The 24,782-nt window shown below is 42.4% G+C and overlaps 2 protein-coding genes across 2 annotated transcripts in view; both read right to left on the minus strand.

Moving 5' to 3' along the window:
• Window positions 1-5,244, minus strand: part of ARL14EPL (ARF like GTPase 14 effector protein like) — a 6,974-nt gene extending 1,730 nt beyond the window's left edge. The window contains exons 1-2 of the mRNA XM_081827210.1: window positions 5,000-5,244; window positions 3,323-3,462 (exon numbers count right to left, since the gene is read on the minus strand). Of these exons, the coding sequence (XP_081683336.1) occupies window positions 3,323-3,462; window positions 5,000-5,092 (233 nt within the window). The 5' untranslated portion in view covers window positions 5,093-5,244. The remainder of the gene's footprint in view (window positions 1-3,322; window positions 3,463-4,999) is intronic.
• A 953-nt stretch (window positions 5,245-6,197) lies between these two features.
• LVRN (laeverin) overlaps window positions 6,198-24,782 on the minus strand; it is an 86,041-nt gene continuing 67,456 nt past the window's right edge. Inside the window, exon 20 of the mRNA XM_081827209.1 lies at window positions 6,198-7,494. Within this exon, the coding sequence (XP_081683335.1) occupies window positions 7,336-7,494 (159 nt within the window). The 3' untranslated portion in view covers window positions 6,198-7,335. The remainder of the gene's footprint in view (window positions 7,495-24,782) is intronic.

Here is a 24,782-nt window from a genome sequence, read left to right on the forward strand (position 1 = left end):
ACGATGGACTCTGAAAAACAAACTGAGGGTTCTAGAGGGGAGGGGGGTGGGAGGATGGGTTGGCCTGGTGGTGGGTATTGAGGAGGGCACGTTCTGCATGGAGCACTGGGTGTTGTGCACGAACAATGAATCATGGAACACTTCATCTAGAACTAATGATGTAATGTATGGGGATTAACATAAGAATAAAAAAAAAAAGCACTCTAGTGAATACGATTATGGTTTTTTTTTTTTTTAAAGATTTTATTTATTTATTGGAGAGAGAGAGAGTGAGAGAGAACATGAGAGGGGAAAGGGTCAGAGGGAGAAGCAGACTCCCCACCGAGCAGGGAGCCCAACATGGGACTCCATGACCTGACCTGAGCCGAAGGCAGTCGCTTAACCAACTGAGCCACCCAGGCGCCCTACGATTATGGTTTTTAATGACCCAAGATAAATAGGAGAACTGTCCATGACTGCACCATCATCATTAACAGAAGAACACACATATATACCCACACATACACACACAAAAAACTCCTTTGGTAACAGTCTCCAGGTGCCATGCTTCAGCTCCTTTCTGATTCTGTCACCCAGTGTGGAGCGAGAAGGCAGGTGACCAAGATGGCGGCCTCTCTTGGAAGCTCTGAGTGAAGGCAAGGTGTTCTGTGCCAGAGGAATGCACCAGAGCCTACACCCCACTTGAGTCCCCACACTTTCTCCGTCAGCCCCTACAACGTGCCCAGGAAACAGAAGCTGTCACAGGAATTCTACCACCCTCTCAAAACCAGGCCCTTTTGAAATAAACCCTTCAGAATTGAGCTGCTTGAAAGCCTGAGGAGGACCAAGTGTCTCTAGACAGCTTGTATCCATTATTAACAGCTGGAAGTTAAAAAAAAAAAAAAAAAAGGCTGGCCCTCAGCTGGTGTGGTGAGATTATGAACTTCTCCACCCTTTGTCTTGAAACAGGTTCAACACCTGCTCTCCTTCCTGTTCAGGGTAAGTAATGCTGTTCTCTCTTCTTCCCTCTCCTAACAAAGCAGGGAAGGCCGAGGATCATTATGGAAACTTGCTGCCTGATTTTCTCACTTAGGCAGGAATACCTTCCAATGAGGATTTATATCTGAAGCATTTCATCTGTGGAAGGAAGGCTCCACTCCTTCCCATGCCCACCAGGAAATGCAGGTATCAGCAGACCAGGAGATTTAAAATCCATGATGGAAATCACGGGAGTGGGTGGTCATGAAGCCACCAGATTGCCCATATCAGATCTTGTCCTTGTCCCTCTGCCTTAACCCAAATATTCCCTCGCCTTAACTCAGACACCAAGAGGCAAATTTTATACGTTCCTGCCCACCTGATGCTATCTTTTATAAAATTTTAAACTATTCGTACACACGAAAGGGTGCAAAACATACATGCACAGATAAAGAAGAATAAAGCAAACCTCCACATTCTCACTGCCCAATGTGATAAAAGGTATAACAGGGTTGAGGTCTTCTTCATGCCCCGCCCACTGCATCCCTCAAACCCGCCCTCCAAGAGGAACCTAGCTTGCTGTTATAAAAATCATCTCCTTGGGGTCCCTGGCTGGCTCAGTTGGTAGAGCATGCAACTCTTGATCTCAGGGTCCTGGGGCTTAGAGTCATGAGTTCAAGACCCATGTTAGCCATAAAAAAAAAATTCATCTCCCTGTCTTAGTTACATGTGTATGAATCCCCAAGCACATTGCATTTCCCTACATTGTGATTTGTGATTCATCCATGATGGTACTAGCTGTTATTCAAATATTTTCACTTCTATATACATTCTGCTGTAAGAATATACAAGTTTCTCATCTTTTCCATTATAGATGGGCATTTTGATTATTACTATCTTATTTTCTTTACTATTATAACAATGCTATGAGACTTTTGAATGTGTCTCCTGTTGTAAATATACAAGAGTTTTTCCAGGATATATATCTAGGAGTGAAGATGTTAGGTCATAAGGTATATAGCTCATACCAGCCTGTTTTTAAATAGTGGTTGTACACATATTACACTCAATTCACGTCCAGTAGTTTCACCAACATTGATATCATCAGACTACATGCTGCCTCTCTGGGGAGTGGGGTGATGCCCCATGCTATACTGATGAGATTCTGTATCCTGAACGTTTACTTAGCCTTTTCTTCTATGAAATGCCTATTCATTGATTGGTTCATTTTTCTCTTTGCATGTTTATCTTTTTCTTATTGGGTTGTATGTATTTTGGATACTGATCTTTCAAATTATAAGTAGTTTCTCCTATCTTGTGGTTTGTCTTTCATTATTTTTAAGATGTCTCTTAATGGGTATAAATTTTTAATTTTAATGTAGTCAAATTCATCAGCCTTTTTTGGTTGCTTTATGGTTTGTTTATACTTATGATGTGCTAACAATTGATGTGGGAAACAAAGACAAAAGAAAAATTATTAAATATCCTTAGTACCTAGAGCCCATTCATAAGTCCTTGAACCAGGCAGAGTGACCTTCCTCTAGGGACTCAGCTGCCTCGATGTTGATACGTTACTAAGGGCAAAAGACAATCTTAGCCCGACCCGCAGGACCCCGTAAGTCTACTTTCACATATAAAAATTCCATTGGAAACTTCCTTTATCTCTACCCCCTAAGATTCATGTTGACAATCATCCTCCAAGCATATGGCCCACCGATATACACCTGAAGGGTCTCGTGACTAAGGTTTTATTAGACGGTAATAAATGACCTTTTCCCAACAATAGCTAGCTCCCTCAAGGTCTGGATACCTTGCTTCCAAAATTCCTTAGAGACTTACACTATCTCTAACCCTCTCCCAACTTGAAAGCATATAATGGGCAACCCCTCATGACCCCAGTGTAGCTCTTTCTGCCCTCGTGTCCATCCCCCGTGCTTTAATAAAATCACCTTTTAGCACCAAAGACGTCTCAGGAATTCTTTCTTGGCCGTCAGCTCCAAGGCCCATCTTTCCTACATCAGCTATCATTGTACTTATGATATATCTGCACACATTTGATACCTGAATTCATTCCCACAGTTATATTATTTCTCCATCTAATGATACATCTTTCTTACTTTTAATCATCTTTCTTACTAAAGCTATTACTCTAAGCATCTCAGACCATCTGAAGCATTAAAAAATTGATTCCTAGTTTGGGATTATTGTCTATTTCTTGAAGTTGCTAACTTCCAAACACATTGAGCGATATTGTACTTCAGAAAAGATATTTTTAAAACATAAAAAAGTGGCAACCTTTCCTTTGTCAAGGAGAACCCCTGCATTTTACAATCCACAAATCAAATATAATAAATCATGATCTTACTTGTATTTTACAGAAAAATATTCATTCATCTTTGACATCCGAGCTTTCTTTTTCTGCTGCCTTGTTTCAGGATTAAAGTCCGCTACCTGTGGTCCAGGATTTTGAAACGCCAAGCATTTTAACTGCCGCTCTATCTGTTGCTATGAAACAAATAATATGTATTCAGAGTAAGAACTGGATAATTTTGTTTTATGTTGTATCAAAATAAACTTTCTGTAACTTTTGCCATAATGTCACGAAAGTACAGATGTTTTACCTAGAGAAACAGCTTAATTTGATTAAGTTTCAAAAGATGTTGTAAATTTCCTCAAGTTAGGTGATTCTGAATAAAGAAATCCATAGTATACATCTCATATAATAAATATAAATATAGTCGGTTCAGCCTCTGACTTTTGATCTCAGCTTGGGTCTTTTGGTTGTTTTATTTTTTAAGATTTATTTATTTATTTTAGAGGCAGGGAAGGGGCAGAGAGAGAGGGAGAGATAGTCTTAAGCAGCCTCCCTGCTGAGTACAGAGCCCCACGCAGGACTCAATCTCACCACCGAGATCACGACCTGAGCCAAAATCAAGAGTTGGACGCTAAACCGACTGCACCACTCAGGTGCCCCTCAGCTTGGGTCTTGATCTCAGGGTTGTGAGTTCAAGCCCCATGCTGGGCTCCACACTGGGCGTGGAGCCTACTTTAAAATAAATAAATAAAAATAAAAATACATATTTATACTTACAAATATAAGTATATATAAATATTTAAATAATATAATATATAATACAAATATATGTTAAGTATAAAATATATAACATATAAACATATGTTATATGTTTATATATAATATATATAAACAACCAAGCAGGAACAGAATTCCTTTTATACTTGCAAAATACCAGTTGGCTTCTCAAATCTGTTGGGGATGAAAGTCCAAATTAGCATTTATGGAGGACAAGAACAAGGGAGTAAAACCCTTCTGCAGTTGTTGGCTGGACGAACTCAGGTGGAATGTCTGAAGTGTTTCAAACCACAGTGAGACCCAAGGTGCACACAGCCCCCTTCCCCTGCCTTTAGTGTTCTGAGATATGTTTCAGAATAATCATGACCTTGGGCGTGTGGACCCCATCAGGGCTTTGCAGCCACCTGAATGATCCACTCTCAGTAAAAGCCAGATTTGAAAAAGAAAATTTTCCTAGAATGGCTTTCTAGAGTGTTAGCGGAAAGTTTCAAAAGACTCTGTCTGGAGACATTAACAATTGGAAAAGAAACAGTCTAATGGAGAAGAGCAACAAAGATGCTTCAATAAATCCTGATACCTTATTCCAAAAATGTAGCACATATATCATGAGGGAAGGGAATGATCTTCTGAAAGATTTTAGAAGAATATAATCTGAATGGCCCCCAAACACATAGGCTGACATACAGATGAAATACTTTACCTGGAAACAAAGGGCAAACTTTCAAAGTGTGAATTTCAATGTAACAGATTAGTAACAGGATCTCAGCCTTATATGCCATTTATTTATCTTAATAATAGTCCAGGCTGTTCTAAAATAATATAAATATATTTCTTTAATTTTTCATCTCGGTGTGCATGTATGGGTTTGTTTTTTACAAACTTAACCTTATGAAACAATTATGTATTTAGGTATGGCTGTGAAAAAAAATACAACTTCGGACCGTCCATTACCATTCTCAGTTCCATGGCAAACGATGAGGAACAGAGACACGAGGGTAAGCCTCTCTGTGTCCAAATCTGGACTCTGCCACTTACTAGTGGCATGCCTTGACCAAGCTCCTACTTCTCTGAGCCTCGGTGTCTCCTTTCTGCAAAATGGGGTAACAGGATTATCTTGTGAGAAGGATTTGGTGAATTAATATATGCAAAGTTTTAGAATCATGGGGCGCCTGGGTGGCTCAGTCAGTTGAGCGTCTGCTTTCGGCTCAGGGCCCTGGTCCCCTGCTCAGCAGGGAGTCTGCTTCTCCCTCTGCCCCTCCCCACCCTGCTCATGCTCACTCTCTCACTCTCTCTCTCAAATAAATAAGTAAAATCTTTAAAAATGGGGGGGGGACTAGGTTTTTTAAAATAAAAACACTGGACACTATAAAAACCCTATATTCTCCACAAATATTCTTCTCCAGGGAGCAGGATTTTATTGCACAGAACACTGGGCTATAAATCAAGGGAGGTCAGTGACAGAGAGGAGGCATGTGAAGTGAGACCAGCCCCACAGGGAGCTGAGTGAAAAGGGTGGGGGGAAGCCCCATCAGCACAGAGGAGCGGAGAACCTTCCCGTGAAATCCTGACTGGATCCACCTTCCACCCAAGTCCAGGCTCACCTCAGCGATCCCCAAGTTGAGACCTCTCCAAATACCATGAAACCCTAATACCCATTTGCCATACCAGTTGCTTCTGTCCAATCTGACAGTTTTTCTCAGGAGAACTTTGACCTGTGTGTCCCTCGTGAGTGGAAGTGCTTTTGTCTGATTGTTCATTCATTTCTGATCCCTGAAAAAAGTAATGGGGGAAAAAGTAGGACACATTCATATCATACGTCTGCAAGAACTTAATCCTGTGACTTTCTGGCTCTTGCCCTACAGCTTACTTTCTTGCAAAGCCAGGTTTCCTGAAAAAGCCATCCACCCTCCTGGCTGCTTTTTTACCACTCACTCTTAGATCCTGCATCTGCCCCCCACACCCATCCAGACCACTTGACGGACACTCTTCTCTTCTGGATGTTCCGTGAGCAAATCAAACGTACCTTTTACAGTTGTTAGCATCGCAGACCTCGCTGGAGCAGGCAACACGGGGACCATCCACTTCTCTTTAAGAGGAGTATGAATTCTTAGACCTCCATTCTCCCCCCCTTACACTCAGTCCCTTGAAAAGAAGGAAGACGCATTGATGTCCTACATCCCCAGTAACACCGTGGAGATCTTATCCACTCCCGTGGTTTTGGTTGTCACCTCTTTGCAGAGAGAGTCCCTCAGGGTGCCTCTAAAATCCCTGACCTCCTCGCTCACGTTTTCTGACAAATTTCTAGTACAACCAGGGCTAAGGGGAAGGGACCAGTCTTCCATAAAACCCAGCTGTTGACACGCCTGTAATTTACTTTGGATGTATACCCAGGGCACCGTGATGTGTGTGTGACTCAGGTGAAGTCAACACAGGATGCTAATCGCAAATGCACAGTCCAGGCTGTTCTGCAGTGCTCGCTCAGAAAGGACCAAGGACCAAGCTCCCAAGGAGGCCTCCACAGCCCTCTGATTTTCTTCTCCCATTTCCACTGCTGGGGCCATCCTCAGGGCGCTGTTTCTACTAAAGGAGTCTGAGCTATGATTTACCAAGGGGGTCTGGGTCATGTGGCCCCCCCACCTGCCTGCCACCTGGACGTTCCATCTCCATACTCCCAGGTCTGGGTCACTAGACATTGACTGCCCACTCTCCAGTTCCCAGTATTAGGTTAAGAAGCTGATTTTTCTTTCCTAGCATCCCTAACATTGATTTTCCTTTTCATTCTCTATTGGACGGAATCCACCTCCGGATAGGGTAGTAGTATTAATACTACTTACCCTTGACGGAGACAGTCTTAACGTTCCTGTCAGCTTGACAAAACCCCACACCAGGCTTCTCTTCCTGACTCTTGGCCCTGACCTCCTTTTCCTTAGAGCTTTTACTTAAGAAAACTCATCCCTGTACATTCTTTCTCTGTCCATTGAGATGTAAATCTTCTCCTAGCCTCTTGCCAGGTTTACAACCCAGGAATGTCTTCCTCAAAGATTAGGAGGCGTCCCTTTGAAATGTAATCAGCCAGAAAGATGGCGCCTGTGTTTGCCAGTCTCTGTGGGAAAGGTAGAAGCCTAACTTGCTAATTGGTGGGTGCCAATTAGCACACACAGGTGGCTTAATCACAGAGAAAAACATTTACAAACTCGGGAATAACTCCATGTACTCAACACATCCCATGGATCAACCTCCCTCAAGTCCCCCAGCATTTTCCGTCTGCCTTTTGTTTCACGCAGAGTTCACACTGAGTTCCGGTCCCCACGCCCCGCCCGCCCCCCCATCACCACAGCCTTGAATCGAGTCTTCTTTGCCTTGTTTAACTTTGTCCCGTGCAATTCCTCCCATGCCACTTCACATCTGATCAGCCAAATATTCTTGGGGAGTCTTTTCCAATTAGTCTGGAGAAAAAATCACAGGGAGCTGTTTGAAGAATTAGAAATTCCCGGTTGAAAGAGGACTTCAAACTCTCTCCAGTGGGACCTCAGTCTCGACTTCCTAATTAAGTTCTTTTTTCCAGCTTGCTTAACTCTTAATTCAGGCAAAAGACCCTCCGGGCAAGGCATCCCCCAATGGGAACAAAACTACCCCCATGAGCCAGCAAGACCCTGTGACTGACCCCAAGACAATGATATACCTGATCTCTACTGCTCTTACCCACCGACCTTTGTCCCACATTTTCCTTGTATAAACCTAGTATTTCTAGCACTTTGGAGATGGTCTTTGAGATGTTCATCCGCTGTCTTCCCAGTGCTGGCCTCACTGAAATAAATTCCTTTCTTGTTGGACCACCGCCCGTCTCTCTGCCTTTGGACTTTGTCAGTGGAGAGTGGCCGAACCTGGTCTGTTTGGGAGCCCCAGAATCAGTGTTCTTGCACCCCGAGGCCCCACTTACCCCGTCAAATTCCAGGCCTACTGGGGTTATAATGTGCAGAGGAGAATCCTGGTAATCTGTATAATTAATAAGCTCGCAGGTGAATCCTCTCCTTAAGCAACGATGGGAAAAGATAAGATAGGGAAAGTAGGTAGAATTTTCTCCATCCAGTCTTGCCATCTGATCCTAAAATTATTGTCGGTATTTTCTTCCCACCCTCAAATTCATCCAAACCATTGTGGTTGTGTTAATATTACTAAATCAGATATTTCTTTATCTCATTCCTATTAAAAGACTTCAATGACTCCCCTCTGCCAATAATACTCTACGAGCTCAACATGGCCGAGAAAGTCCCTCACAACTACTCTCAACCCACCCGCCTAGGCTCAGCTCCCCGCACACCTCCTCTGGGGCCAAGCCTACCTGACCTCACCACTTCCATTAACAAAAACACGCCTCCCATCTCCTACCTAACTCAGCGCTTCACCTTTGAACCTTGGTCTCAGCTCCGAGAAGCCTCCAGAAACCTCCCCTGACCTCTCTAGTCCTTGAAGGCCCCTTCTTCCCTGGGGCTCTCTTTGGTGCTTCCTCAAGAAAATTCCCCCTCAGAGGGACCCTAAACGCTCTACCATCTTCATGTAATACATTTTTCTCCTCATGGGAATAAATATGACCTTATGACCATCTTTGCAAACTAGAATTTTTCCTAAAACAGCATCCATGTAACTACAAGGGGAGAAATGAGTAACTTATGAAAATCCTCTGCCTGAGAGGCTTTTTATTTAAGTCGTTTGTGAAATACAGTTCTCCACAAATAGGTTGTGTGTTGGGGGCGGGGGGAGACTTGCTCCTTTATATTCCAAATAAAGCAAAAGGAAATTATAACCGAATTTCACTGGGGACTGAAATTTAATTGGATTTTATTTTGAGCCCAAATTATCTGTCCCACGAAAAGTAATGAAAGTGGGCCGAATTCCCCCTTTTTCCCTGCGTAGCTTTCCCAAGACAGGGGCTCTTAACCAGAGAAAGAATACAGGGCTCTTAATCTTGGATGAGTAAAGAATACAGCACACATCTATTCCCACTAACCTCTAACTGAAATTCTGGCATTTCCTTTTATTATAAAAGGCAGCCAACAAATAATAACAATGTTAGCAGGACTTGTGACTTTCTTGCCTGAGAAAACACAGATGTTTTCATCTCCCTTTAGAGCTGCTATAGATCTATGTCAAAATGTTATTTACACTTCTCACTTCTTCAAAATGATGGTAGTTCTTAGGCCCGCTGCTCGGATGTATTTTATAGGTTAATAATGAAACACATACATTACTGCCACAAATTGTTTTTAACATTTGGTAAGTGTATTTCCAGATAACTGATTTCCTTTGCAACCTTACAGATTTTATTTCATATGATTAAAAATAGCATTCCAGGGGCGCCTGGGTGGCTCAGTTGTTAAGCGTCTGCCTTTGGCTCAGGTTGTGATCTCAGGGTCCTGGGATGGAGCCCCATGTCGGGCTCCCTGCTCAGCGGGGAGTCTGCTTCTTCCTCTCCCTCTGCCCTTCCCCCATGCTCCTGCACGCTCTCTCTCTCTCTTAAATAAAATCTTTGAAAAAATAATTAAAAAAATAAAAACATCATTCTAAACAAACAAACTTTCTGAGAAATTGTCCATAGATCTCACAGTTGACCAAAGGGGTCCAGGACACAAAAGTAAGATTAAGAACCCTGGCAAAGATGCAGGGAGGACACCCTGCCCCCGCTTCTGCTGATCACAGAGACAAAAAACCACAGATTCTGGCTGTCGAAGAGGCTCGTTTTCAAGCACAGAGCAGGGAGCAGTGCGGTCTATCCGAGGCTACTGCAGTCAATGGAACACAAAGGGGAGGACATCAATTTGACCAACTCTGTGTTTTGTCCTAACATTACAACCGATTACATCTGAAAGAGGCAAAATACGGTCTAGCACAAAAAGAAGAGGCTCCCCTCGGGGCGGGGGTGGCACAGACTCTCAGAGCAGGGCTCCTCCAAGTGCGGCCCAAGGATAGGGCCGCTCATTAGTAGCAGGCTTGGGCTGGAATGCAAATCCACCGACTCACTAAGAACACCAGGTAGTTTAGCAGACAGTTTTCTTCATAGCAAGCTGGTCTTCCTGGAGGAGGCAGTTCACCAAGAATACATTCTGGCACAAGCTCTGTAATTCACCAGATCAGGGACCTTGAGAAGCACTGGAGTTCTATTAGGTCTTTAGCTCTGGAAGTAGTCTTAACACCTTTTTCTTACCTACCCCCCAGCAAGCCTGGAACCAGTACACAACACTCAGTAGATACCTCATGAATATTACGCTAGTGGATGCCAATTATCAGAGACCTACTATGTGTCAGGCACTGGGCTAAACATCCTACATATACTACTTCATTCAATTCCATGACAACTGTGAATTAGAGGTTACCTCTGTCGTTCAGATGACCAAACTGAGGCCCAGCAAGATCCTTTCGGTCCCCTAGGTACATGTAGGCTGCATGAGTTTGAAACTCAGACCTGTCTGGGTCCCCAGGCTAAGCTTTTTTCAGGAGGTTACACAGCCTTAAGGTTTGTTTTAGTGATGACCACCACGTCTACACAGGAACACAGCCGAGGGAGGGGATGTGGTTAACACCAGCCACACAGAGCCTTTTCAAAGAGAAGCATGGAGAAGGAATAAGGAAGGATGCACTTTAGATCATCTCAAATTTGCCCCCACCTCAGGCACAGGAACCACATCTGATTTCAGGATGGGATTGGGAAGACAGCATAAAAGAAGAAAGCCCCCGGGGGTGCCTGGCTGACTCCGTCAGGAGAGCATGCAGCACTTGATCTCGGGGTCGTGGGTTTGAGCCCCATGGTGGGTGTAGAGATCACTCAAAAAAAAAAAAAAAGGAAAGAAGCAGCTGTGGAAGAAAGTCATATGCAGACAGAATTACCTTGAAAATGCTTTCAGAAAATGCTGCATAAGGAATAGTACTATAAAGCCAGACATTTCACCAGCAATGGGATAGATTATTGTTTCTTAGATTGAAGATCAAGTGAAATAGTTGCCCTATGCATAGGAGGCATCATGGATAAATTGTTTACCTTTAAACCTCAGAATCACATCCCCTGGCAAGTTGCTCACTCTATGGGGGCCTTGGGAACTGGGTCACCCTAGAAACAGCTCTGGATCAGGATCGTCTTCCCCTTCACCCTGGGGCACTGGTCAGGGAGGGGAAGGCAGGCAAAATGGCCCATGTTTGAATCACCCACACTCATGCTTAGGATGCCCCCCAGCACCATACGGTTGAGTTTTTGAGGACTGATTATATCTTGCATAGGTAGAATATTTTTTTCTACTTTTTATCCCTAAGGACACTAACAGATTATCAAAGCAAGAAAAACCTGTTTAAATTCTAGCCAAAAAGTGGGTCTCTGCTTTTATTCAGGAGCTGAGAAAGCCATTTATTCTGAGACACTATCTGTAAGACACTCCTCAGAAAATATTTAGAAAAGACTCACACGTAGACATCCACAGAGAACATTCAAATGCGTAATGCAGTAGTGACTTAATGGAAAGGTTTTCATTAAAAGCTGTGAATCACAGAACAGATTCAAGTTGTTTTAATCTCATTCTGTCTCCAGTCTTTGTTTCCTCTACTTGGTAAAAATGACAAGTCCCTGAAGTAACTGACGAGTGAGACGGATCTCACCAGGGATGCGGATGGGAGAGAAAAACAGACGTGGTGCTGGTGATCAAATAAGCCATTCCCCTGCTGCTCCCTCCCAGCTCAGTCAGCTGTTTTCAAAGCCACGAAACTGCACAATAACCTCCAACAAAATCTCTGTGGCCATTTTTCCATAAGAATGAACAGTAATTTGCATCTAAGCTTTTGGGAGTGTTCTTAGATAAACAATGTAAATGCTTTAGAAACAATTTTATTTACAAAATATAAGTGTGTATCCTATGCTGTATTTTCCTACACACACACATACACACACACACAGACATATACACACCCTTCTGTGGCTCAGTATAAAATAATGTAAAAACAGGGGCGCTTGGGTGGCTCAGTCGGTGAAGTGTCTGATTCTTGATTTCGGCTCAGGTCATGATCTCGGGGTCGTAAGATTGAGCCCCACATTGGGCTCCATGCTGGGTGGGGAATGTGCTTGAGATTCTCTCTCTCCCTCCCCCTCTGCCCCTCCCCTGCTCTCTCTCTCTCTCTCTCTCTTAAAAAACCAAAAAAAGTGAAAACAAATATCCTGTATTTAAAGTAATTTGAAGGGATGCTCAGGGGAGGAGCACAGTGTGACCACAGAGCTGTTCTTGCTGCTGCTAGAATGTGGCCACCTGGCATCCCTCAGAGACCAAACCCCCCGCAAAGCCCATCTGGCTCATGGAACAGATCTGCAACCATGAGGGCCTCTCCCCTCACACCTTCTTCATAATCTGGATATCCTGAATTATACATTTTCCCTCTTCCCTGCAATTTTAAAGATTACAAAAACCAGAAATCTGTGTGTGTAGTCGGCCCCGTCAATGGAAAAGAGAGAAGAAAGGCAACTCTTTAAGGAGATCAGAAGATTAGGCCATTTTCAGCTGTAGGGGCCAAGGACAGGCTGCCCCAAAATGGGCCACTGGGTCATGAACATTATTTTGAGGTAAAAGCAATCAAAATCCAGCAGATTCAGGAAAAGCTCTTTACCTCCCCACTCAACTGCCTGTTTGTACTAGGAAAAGAGCTATTAACAGACACTCCCCTTTACCAAAGAAACATATGGACATAACCAGGCAACCCCTTTGTTTTCCAACATCTCCTCTCACCTTCCTGCCAATGGTCTTCCTCCTCTTTGTATCCTCAGACCCCTGCCCCTCTCCTTAGCTCCTATAAGTGTCTTTTGCCCCATTCTCTTTGGAATTCCCATGTCCGTGTGGATTCCCTGTTCGTACACTATTACATTTGATTTTCTCCTGTTAATGTCTGTTTTCGATTTGATTCTAAGTCCAGCTAGAAGAATCTTGAAGGGCAGAGGATATTCTTCCTTCCCTGACACAGCATTGTCCTGATAAATACACTTCCAACCACTCATCCCACATTTTAAGTGTGGAGGTTCTTTTCTCCAGACCCCAAAGATTCTCTTATGCTCATTTCTTTGCTTCCATTTTTATTTCAGTCCATGCTGCAACAAAAGGACGCCAATTCTCTTCCACTCTTAACTATGACACATTAATACCACAATATATATTCAGAGCCAACATCTGGTGGCCAGCTTTAGCCTCGTCTCTCTCTACCAGCCTCAAACGGAATCAAGTTGTAAATGCACCCTTAGAAAAGGAGTGTCTTTGCAAGGACTGATCTCCTACCTCTGTCACTCCTTCCTAAGGACAGTTGCCTCGGCAAGCCCCGTGGCCAGTGGTAAAGAGAAAGTGCACATACCTTTCATTTGGATGAGTAAGAAGGAAGAAATACTGGAAACAAGAGAAACTGTACTTCCTTGTTTCCTTTGTTTTGCTGAGAAACTGTAGAGTCCTCTGGGGAGAAAGACACAAGGCCTCCAAGGCGTTCCTACAACTGAACGCTTTTTTAATAATGGCTGAGAGGAGGAGAGGTGGGAAGCTGGAGAGGTGGGGGGTGTTTAGCCATGTCAACTCTCTCTTCCACCAAGAGCCTATTCTAAAATCATATGACTTCAGGGAATGATTGCATCTGCAATAAGCAGTGAATCTCGAGCTTTAGTTTTGACTCTACTTTTGAGTCTCATATGTTGACTTCAAATGTTCAACTAATATTAACACCAATTGCCCCCTGGCTATATTTATATTTCAGTGCAAACAGCACACACACCCCCACATAGACACACACACACACACACACAGTACATAGAGAGTATAGTTAATATTATATTATTATATTATTATATATTTTATAATTATATTAATACTTTATCATTGTAAATTATATATTGTTTCTATATTATCATATTTATTATTTATATTGTTTACATTATATAACATATATTATTTATATAATTTATATATAACATATTATATATAATTTATATATAACATATTATATATAATTTATATAATACATAATTTATATCATATATAATTTATATAAGATATATTATTTATATTATATAATCTTCATGTAATATATTACATATTATCTATACATTCTTATTTATATAGTATATATATCAAGTACATATATAGGTTCTTGAAAAGAACAAGGAGAGGAAAAAAAATCTTCACTTACAAGAGCCTGCAACCCATCTGGCAATGCTACAAAACCTTAAGGTTGTGCCAGGGTTAATTATCTTTGATTTAAACCTCACACCCATTAAGCAACTGCTATATTTTTGAGGTTACACACAGTAAATTTTGCGTATCAAAATTTAAAAATATATATATTTAAGCTAAAATCCACTTAGGAAAAAACTGGGTTGTCCCAAGAGAAGACTAGATCATGTTTATAAGTTGTGCCTAAGATATATATATTAATCTCTAAATAACAGCCCCTTCACCTGCTGTGAGGGCTCAGCTATTACGCTGTGAGTCATTAACCACTTCACTGGGCAGGTTCATACCCACCCCGTTCATTGGTGAATTAGAGGGTAGAAACCTCCATTTCGTGCCTAATTACTTTTGCTACAAAGAGCAAGGAGATGAAACAAAATCTTCAGTTAGAAGAGCTTGTAACCCATCCGGCAATGATACAATTCCTTGGCGTGGTGCCAGAATTAAGTATATTTCATCTGAACTTTATATCTGCTAAGCAACGGCTACATTTTTGAGATCGCACAGGAAATTTTGCATATAAAAAAAGTGCCATCTTGCCATTTGAGGATTGCCAATCCCATCGTGCTAATTAAGGATTGAAAAACCTCAAAGGGGCTAAAAATCCTACCAGGCTTTTCCACAATCACACCTTACAGATATACATTCTTTGACCCACGTTTGGCTTTGTTCTTATACACCCGACAGGAAAAGGGACCCCTCCCTGATTTTACCACACAAGATGAACACAGAAAGAACAAACACATCAAGGGCCAGATGCCAAGACAGGAATCCTCTAAAAACCAGATGGAGGAAAGTCTTTTAAAGAATAAGGATTTTCATTAACCCAAAGTCCCAACTGAAAACTTAAAAAAAAAAAATTAAAGTGCTAAGAAAGAATAGTGAATCAGAGGATTGAAAATTATTGCTTCCTCTTATTTCTTCAATGTAAGAAGGAAAATAAATCATACAAAATAATTATCCTGTTTATTTCCAAGTTAATCCTACAAAATCTATTAGCTATTCAAACTAATGGTTTAACTGGCAACCCTTCAGAAGAACTTTACAACATGTTCTCAAAAAGATAAAAATTTAATCATGAAAGATGGAGTATTTTTTAAAGTTAATAATACCTCACAAATTTGCTACTCCCGAATTTATTGCATTTTTTTAAGTAGGCTCCACGCCCAGCATGGGGCTTAAACTCGTGACCCCAAGATCAAGAGTTGCATCTCCACAGACTGAACCAGCCAGGCACACCCCTTTATTGCAATTTCAACATGACTTCTGCTAAGAAGATATTATTTCTTTCTTTAGATGTCCTTAGGTTTTCTGGAGAATAAATTGAATGTAATTTAAAATTGGTTGCTTTTTCAAATGAAGGATTCACATACTAAAACACTCCTCAGTTCACTTACTAATTCCTGGAGAGTAAAAATCGTTATGTTTGTGAGTTGTATTAACTTATTTGATCAGTTTGTAGCTAGCTGTATATTAATGTACTTTATAAGAAACACAGCTCATAAGCTTATTTACTGTAGTATCGTTCATTATTGCAAAATATTGGAATACCCATTTATAGGCAAGCAGTTGAATAAACCATGGTATTTCCATGTGCACCACAAGCATGTAATACAATGCATCTGTGAGAAAAGAGTAAGGAAGATCTCTACGCAGTGATAGGGAGTGATTTACAGACTATACTATTCAATGAAAATAACAGAGTACAACAGAGTATTTACGCTCCGGGTAAGGAAGTACACTACCCAGGCTATCCCAGCATAGTGCACAAGCATATGAGATAATTTGTTACTTGTAGCCAAATAATTTCAATCAATTCAATATGACGCAGAGCGTGGCTTCTGAAATAATTAAAACGTCACCAGCTCTGAGAGTCATGAGAGGGGCTGCGGTAGGAAAGGCTCCAGCTTTATCTGGCTAAATGTGTTTGCCTCCTCAGCAGTTACTGAACAAGCTTTCATGGGTTTATTAACCAACTGATGAAAAATCCAATTGAGAGTAATTCTTATTGTCTGGGTACCTACTGCGGCAGGTTCACTGTGGCTGCTGTTTGATTAAGGTGCGGTCCCACAATGAACCGGTAATGAGTTGTCCTTTTGGAAAGGCAGACTTCCTAGTGGGAATCACCCAGGAGGTCCAGTGAGTGCACGGAGCTGACAACCTGAGCCAGGAGCGGTGGCTCCATCTCTGGAGGTGCCCAGGGGGTATCCATCATTCACTCAGCACGCATTCATTAAAGACCTGTTGTGCAACAGGAACTGTGTGAGCGATAACACAATTAAGACATGGTGCCTCTCTAGAGAGCTTGTAAGTCTAGAAGCAGATATGTAATCAAATAAATACTACATGGGCATCACAACTGCTCAGGACTCTGCCGGGGCCAGGGGAGGGAGTGGAGAGACTGATGGCTTTCCCTGGGAAGGGAGGTATAAAGGAGGGCTCCCGGGAAGAGGTGGCAATTGAGTTAATCTTAAAAAATGAACATGAAAGGGGCGCCTGGCTGGTTCAGTGGATTGGGCGCCTGGCTGCCTTCGGCTCAGGTCATGATCCAAGGGTCCTGGGATGGAGCCCCGAGTAGGGCTCTCTGCTCAGCGGGGAGCCTGCTTCTCTCTCTCCCTCTGCTGCTCCCCCTGCTCATGCTCTCTCTCTCTATCAAATAAATAAATAAAATCTTTAAAAAAAAAAAAAGAACAAGATGAACAGGGAACACCAGGCAGAGAGGGAGTGGAAAGGGCATTCTAGGTGGATGGAGCTGTTCTGAGCAGGAGCTGAATGTAGCAGAAGTCTACATCTCTCGGAAGGGTCTCGTGGGAGGGGGAGCGCTTGTCCAGGCTATGATAAGGCTGAAACCACAAGCGACCTGCAATAGCATCTGCCTATTTTTTTTATTTTTTTTTTTAAAGAATTTATTTATTTATTTGAGAAAGAGAGAATGAGAGAGAGCACATGAGAGGGGGGAGGGTCAGAGGGAGAAGCAGACTCCCTGCTGAGCAGGGAGCCCGATGCGGGACTCGATCCCAGGACCCTGGGATCATGACCTGAGCCGAAGGCAGACGCTTAACGACTGAGCCACCCAGGTGCCCCCAAATAGGCATCTTTGACCCAGCAATTACTCTGGGGAATTTTCTTTAAGGAAAGATCAAGCTCTTTGCAAAAATTTAGCATCTTGTATTAATCGCTGGATTATAGAGTGGCTAGGTTGAGAGAGTAAAAATTTAACAACTTCAGGGGTGCCTGGGTGGCTCAGTCGGTTAAGCAACCGACTCTTGGTTTTGTTCTGCTCAGGTCGTGATCTCAGTGTCATGAGATCAAGCCCTGTGCCGAGCCCTCCATCGGGCTCTGCACTCATCGTGGAGTCTGCTTGAGATTCCCTCCACCTCCCCCTCCCTCTGCCTCTGCCCCTGCTCGCTCTCTTTCTAAAATAAATAAAATCTTTTTTAAAAATTTAACAACTTTGTTACCAAACAAAATTATGTAATACAAGGTAGCCATTAAAATGATACAGTGGAAATGTATTTGTTGGCAGGAAGAAAGATACACTGTGATTGTTAAGAAAGCACATTTCACATTAGAATCTAGAGGGTATTTCTTTTTTCCTAGAGACAATTTTGGTAAATCACATTTTTCTAGGAGCTTAACCATTTCTTTCAAGTTTTCAAAGTTATTGACATAAATTTGTTCAAAACATCATTATGTTTTCTTTTATGTCAGAAATATCTGTGGTTGTCTCCCTTTTTATTCCTAATGTTATGTGTGCTTTCTCTCTTAGACATTTCTCATCCCATCAAGGAAAAGCTTTCTTTTTTCTTTCTTTCTCTCTTTCCTTTTTTTCTTCTTCCTTCCTTCCTTCCTTTTCTTTCTAAATTCGTTTGTCCCTTCCTTTCTTCTTTCTTTTCGTTCATTCATTCATTTCATTCTTATATTTTTGTTTCTATTTCATGCGTTCTATTTTGGGTATGTTTTGTGTTATTCTTCTATTGTCTTAAGATGTATGCTTAGCTCATTAGTTTTCATTCCTTTTTTTTTTTTTTGTCTAATATAAGCATTTGTAGATATAAATCTTGTTAGGTCTACTTCTGCCAGCTCGATCTATTTCTTACCTTCTTCTCTCCTTTTATCATATTTCTTTCGAGTCCTACGTGTAATTTGATCTCTTTTCTCAAAGAAGAAATGTTTGCTAAATTTTTTAATCCATGAAGTTTTTTCATATTTTCTTCTGCTTGTGGTATATTTCTTCTCCCATGTGTTCTTTATCAGTTATCTTCCAATGTTTCTGTGGAGGTTCCATGCTGATCTTTTCTGATTATCTGGAGTCTTTGTGTGGCTGCCATACTTTCTGAGACAGCTATTTGATGAAGGATAATAGGAAGAGGGACTGAGGGACTGAGGAGATGAACCCGGGGTGGGGGGGTGAGGGGGGAGCAGAATAGGGAGAGGTGTGCTGACTTGGAAATTTTCCCACCAACCCCCTGCTCTGGGCATAAGGCTCTGTATGTGCTCCTGGCTTACAATTAAGTTTGGAATGCCCCTGGTCCTGTCCTGAACAAGGTTGGCGTGTGCAGGGCTGACTGCCATCCACCCTGTTTGTACTTCCCTACCATTCCAGTAGCAAAGTAGCTTGTCTGTTCATGTACCCATTCTGTTCCATTTTCTCTGTCACTGCATGATGTCTCTCAGGCCACAGGGACGCTCAGGAAGCCCATCTGAGGTTTGCAATCCCAAGGGTTTCCAGTTTCCCTCAGGGTGCTCTAGGCAATGTGGAAGACTGTGTAATGTGAATGATCCACAGAACCATATGTTTGCTCTCTGATGTCTTTCACAACTGGGTCCAAATTTGCTTTATTTAGCAGTAATTATTTATGGATTGTGGTTTTCTGATTGTTCTCTGTTTTCTAGGTGCACAGAATAATGGATCTTCATCTCTGTTTAATACCCCCCATATCTACCAGGCCAGCTTCAGACTCAAACTTGGTTTCTCTGCCTTTGGTCCTTTACATCTCCACATAGCATGGCCATAGTCACATTCTCCTAACATGGGTCCCATTGTGTCACTTTCCTCTTTTAACACCTTGGTGATGCTTTGTGATCCTCAGTATGTATTTCAGGCCTTCTATGATGTGATCTAAGTCTCCTTTCCTTCCATCAATCTGACTCCCATTACCCATTCCTAAATGCCAGGAAGGCCCCCACCTCCAGGACCCACTTACGTTTTTCTCACAGTCCCATTGCTCGATTAGGATAAGCACCCCTGCTTCTGTGTTTCCAAGCTTATATTTCTAGTTAGTTCTATACACATGTCTGTCTCCTCCTGGATCTATAAGGCCTCTCTGTTCTACGATACGTATCTCAGCAACTAGCACATTGGGGCTCAAGACATACCCACTAACAGAAAAGCGTAATGCCACATTTACCACTGGAAATAATAATTTGGGGATCTGTTTCCTGTGATTCTGAGCAATATTAAGCACTTTTCCAGGATCTCATCCACTCCCCTAACCCTACCTGTATTCCACCTTGCCTGGTTAAACTGGAACATCAGATTCCTGCCTTGCATAGGAAAAGTGAATCACCCAGTAGTCCCTCCCCATGAGTCTTAGACACGCAATGTGTCCTCTCCTTTTACTACTGCCACAGCCTAAACCAGTATAGCGTTGATCTCAAATTTGTGTTAAAAAAACAAAAACAAAACACAAGCCCAAACCAAAAGACAACAGATTCTTGTGTGTGTTTGTGTATAAGGAAATGTCATTAAGAACAGTAGGTATCTCTGGTGTTTTGTCTTACCCTTTATTATTCCCTACACTGGACCATTTCCTAGGATAAACATATATTTTACAATTTTTAAAAGTAGTAATACGTATTTTAAAAGGTCTCAGAATAAACACAGTTCCTATAGTAGGTGCAAAATAAATATGTCCAGCAGATGGCGCAAAACCTTAATCCACAATGAAAACATCTTTACCACTTCAAGAATGCCATTGTGGAGGGCATATTTCTTAGTGACCAAGGATCAGTCAAAGTGGACACTGGCTCCAGAATTTTCATGTCCATTAAATATAATTTGTTTGATCTCTTCTGCAGCTATAGGTGAATCATTTCATAGGTAAGTGAGGGGCATCTGAGAAGGGCATGTGTGGGACCTACGGAGTCTGCAGAGCAAGACCATGGGTGTAGAAGATCCTTGAGGAACGAACAAGCGAGATGTCAGTGTGATGTCTCACCTGGAAAGGGCTTTGGAGATCATGTAGCCCATCAGTTCTCAAACATCGTTTTGAGATTTTTCTCTCAATCAACCCCAACATGTGAAACCAACAAAACTGAAGCTATCTTAATGAAAGGGAGTTTGGGGACAAGAGCCATGCTGAGCCTTCCTTTGCCTGAGTCCTCCCACCCCCCACCTACACCCCCATCCCTACCCCTGTTGGTGGCTGACATAATCAAGAATTGGCTATATTTCATCAACAGCTACAGAATCCATAAAATACTTTCAAGAAGCCCAGAGAAAATCACTAATGCAGGGCCATACTTTCAAGTTACTAGTGAGAAAAAGGAATGCTCAGAGGAGAAGACTTTCCAACTAGAAATGGTTAAAATAGGAGTGCCTGGGTGGCTCAGTTGGTTAAGCGTCTGCCTTCAGCTCAGGTCATGATCCCAAGGGTTCTGGGATTGAGTCCTGAATTGGGCTCCTTGCTCAGCGGGGAGTCTGCTTCTCCCTCCCCCCACCACTCCTGCGTGTGCTCTCTCTCTCTCTCAAAAAATCAAATAAAATCCTAAAAATATATATATACAATTCTTGATCTCAGCTCAGGTCTTGATCTCAGGGTCGTGAGTTTGAGCCCTGCCTTGGGCTCTGCACTCGGTGTGGAGCCTACTGAAATAAAGAAACAAAGAAAAAGAAAGAAAGGAAGGAAGGAAGGAAGGAAGGAAGGAAGGAAGAAAAAAAGAAAGAAAGAAAGAAAGAAAGAAAGAAAGAAAGAAAGAAAGAAAGAAAGAAAGAAAAAGAAAATATACACAAAGAAAAAAATCATTAATTGCTTTAGAAGGAAAAAATCAATAAGGACACTCAAATAGCATCAGCAAATTAAGCACTAATATTTCGCACAAATTTAACATCTGCATTTAGAATTCATTTTAAATTAACTTTCTGATATTTTAAACTTTGGATTCACTTAAATCCTTTCTATGGCTGCACATGGTTTATGAAAACCACAGGAACAGAGCATTTTAGCTAAAGCTAGCTTTCATGAGTAATATGAGCATATTCGTGAGTTATATTTGTATCAGTAAAGTTTATTTCTATCAATAAAGTATCCTTAGGCTATACTTCCTGTATAATCTATAATTTCTTTAAAATTTTATTTATTTAAGTAATCTCTACACCCAACATGGGGCTCGAACTCACAACCCCAGGATCAAGAGTCACACGCTCTTCTGACTGAGCCAGCCCGGCACCTCTATAATCTGTAATTTTTAAATGCAATTGTAAGCCAAAGCAAATAATGATTTGATATCATGAAGCTAGTAATTTTAGAATTTTGACCATTCCCTAAAAGTCTATGTTAATAGTGTTTGCGAAGTAGACTCAACAACCTATTTAAATGCACTTACCTTAAGCTTCTTTTCAATACAAGTCCAAATTTAACTTTCTTACTCAAATCATTCTTAGGAAGTATTTTTTGTTTTGTTTTGTTTTGTTTTAAATGGCCATGTCTGCATGAAGCATTGCCTGTTTTTCCAAGAGCTGCTTACCTGACACCCTATTATAGTTCTGGTCCACAGTAGGTGTGTGTGGATTAAAAGCTTTCAAATGAGGCTTGTCGACTTATAATAGTATCTTAACCGTGTCCTAAATTAAAAGGTAAAAGAAAATCCCAAAGTAAATGAGGGTTGGCAGTAAACAGAGTGGGTTTTAAGTTCTGGCTCCTGCCTCTACTAGTGCTGTGGCCTTAAGCCTTCCTTCCCCCATGTGTTAAAATCTGAACAATTCCACCGACCTGAGTGGGTTACTAAGCCACCGTCTGTCGGTTGCCGATTCACCTTGTTTCTCACTGTGTGAGGTTAGGACCGGACTCTGCAGTCTTTGCCAGCTCTGCCAGCAGGGGGCGCCGAGGGTCGCGGGAAGGCTGCAGTGGGGACCAGGGGCTTGCCTCCTCCTCTCTGCTTCCTTCTCTACCAGCATCACCCCGGCAATGACTCTTCCTCGGGTTGGTGGCTGTTGGATTCCAGTTCTTGGGATATTCCCCCTGGTGTCCTAGACCCAGCCTGGTGTGTCCCCTGAGAATAACAGCACCTGCTGGCCGGGGCCCCCTCCTCCAGGTCTGGGTCCCTGCTCTGCAGGCCCTTTCTCTGAGCTTCAGAGGCAGCACCACCTGCCTCCAGGTTCTACATAACCTCGCCTCCTCCCTTCGTTGTCCCTGCCCCAGGAGTGCTAGCTATGCGTTGCCGTTTGTTTGTTTTTTTCTTGGTCTTATCTTACTGTTTCTCTGTACCTGTTCAGCTCCTTATATGCCAATTTTAAAAAATAATATGTTCTTTCAGTCCAAAAAAAGCAGAGCCGGTTTCTGTTTTCCAGAATGAACCTGACTGTTGGCAGCAGGCTCGCAGGAAATAGACTCTCAAGGTGGGATTCTGATCCTGCCTATGGCCTTGGACGGGGCGCTGACAGCACCATTAATCAGGTTAATTACAATGAGGTACCTACTGAATGAAGGTGCCTTCAGGGACCCAAGCTCTGCTGTGTTTGACCACTGTCACTGGAAGGATGTGGGGTGGCTGGCTACTTCTGAGAGCGCTGGAAGCCTACAGGAAGAAAATGACCAGCTCGAGTCGTAGTCAGAGAACCAGAGAACTTCGAAGGCACTTCTATATTTTTTTTTTTTTTTAAGATTTTACCCATTTATTAGAGAGAGTGAGAGAGAAAGCACAGGCAGGGGGAACAGCAGAGGGAGAGGGAGAAGCAGGCTCCCCGCTGAGCAGGGAGCCCGATGTGGGGCTCCATCCCAGGACCCTGGGATCATGACCTGAGCGAGCGGAAGGCAGACGCGTAACCTACTGAATCACCCAGGCGCCCCAGTCCCTCTGGTTTAAGATGGAAAATATTGGCTGAAACAAGACATTAAGTCTTTTGGGACAACTTATGTTTTCTGTTTGTGCTTACTGAAATGTTTAACAGATAAACTTTAAGACTTGGCTGTTACCAAGTTTGAATGAAAAAAATGGTTTGAAAGAAAATAATTCTTGTAATTATTTTTAAATTTAGCTTATTTAATCACACATTTGTAGAAAAGCTGAAATGACAAGAAAAATATTTTTTTTCCTGAATCCTTAAGAAGTAAGTTCACCTCTTGATGTGTATTAATTTTCCCACTTTAACCCACCTGTCAAAGTGGGAAAATTAACATTGATACATTTCTAGTATCTAACCCTCAGACTTCATTCCAATGTTTCCAGTTGTCCCAATGTTCTTTATAGCGAAAGGATTCAGTTCTGAATTACGTGTTACACTTTGTTGTCCTGTGTCTTTAACTTCCTTCAGTCTAAGATGGTCCTCTATCTTTTCTTTACTTCCATGACCTTGAGGCTTTCAAAGACTAGTTTGTGGCCTGTCCCTTAGTTCGGGTTTGTCCGCTATTTCCTCATGATTAGATTCATGTGATGTCGATTTGGCAAGGATCAGGATTTGACATGTCCCCATCATTCCTTGAGCATGTCCTTGTCTTTCGGTACAAAAAGATGTTCCATCTCCAATTGTCCCTTTCCTGTCAAAGCCCTGAGATCAGCCATTTCTCTGAGGAGCCCTGGTTCATACAGCAGACCATGGAGAAGCCAACATCTGGGCTGTGCTCACTGTTAGTAGGATGTTGCTGCGCGTGGGCCCCCTTAGTTGAGAAGGTAGGGTTGATGTTGACATGTATATCTATATCCATATCTGTATCTATATATCCGTATCTCTTCACATAGAAAGTATGATACGTCTACACATATTTACATCTCTGTATATGACTCTATCATACTAATGAGGACTGTTCACATCGGTACCTCCGTTTCCAATCCAATGACCAAAGGTTCATTCCAGATCTCTTTTTGAATTTTTGCTATGCTCTTCTCCAGCGGTGAGAAACCTGGGTCCTATTATCATTCGCGTATTTTTGTATTTGATTCATTCGCCTGTGGTAACCAAGCTCCTATTGCTGCTCTCGCCCACCCCATGTGATGCCCTCCTCACCATCCTCAGGCTCTGATACCTCATGCTGGGTCACTGCCCTGGCCTGGGGGAGTCCTCTTCACCCCACTAGGACTTGAACTCCCCATTCTTACCTTGTTTGGGCTCTGACTCTCCATGTCATAAGCCCCTCCCTGCACTGTGGGGTTATCCTACTCACTTCCTTGGGCTCTGCCATCTTGCACCAAGCTGCTTCCCATGGTGTAGACTCCCCCTTTGCTCACCCAAGCTCTTCCACCCATTTCAGGTCTCCACAGCTCCCCCTTGGCTCCCCATGGTG

This window comes from Leptonychotes weddellii, chromosome 7, assembly GCF_054177405.1.
Source record: "Leptonychotes weddellii isolate Sample4059 chromosome 7, ASM5417740v2, whole genome shotgun sequence".
In the NCBI taxonomy this organism is placed as follows: Eukaryota; Metazoa; Chordata; class Mammalia; order Carnivora; family Phocidae; genus Leptonychotes; species Leptonychotes weddellii.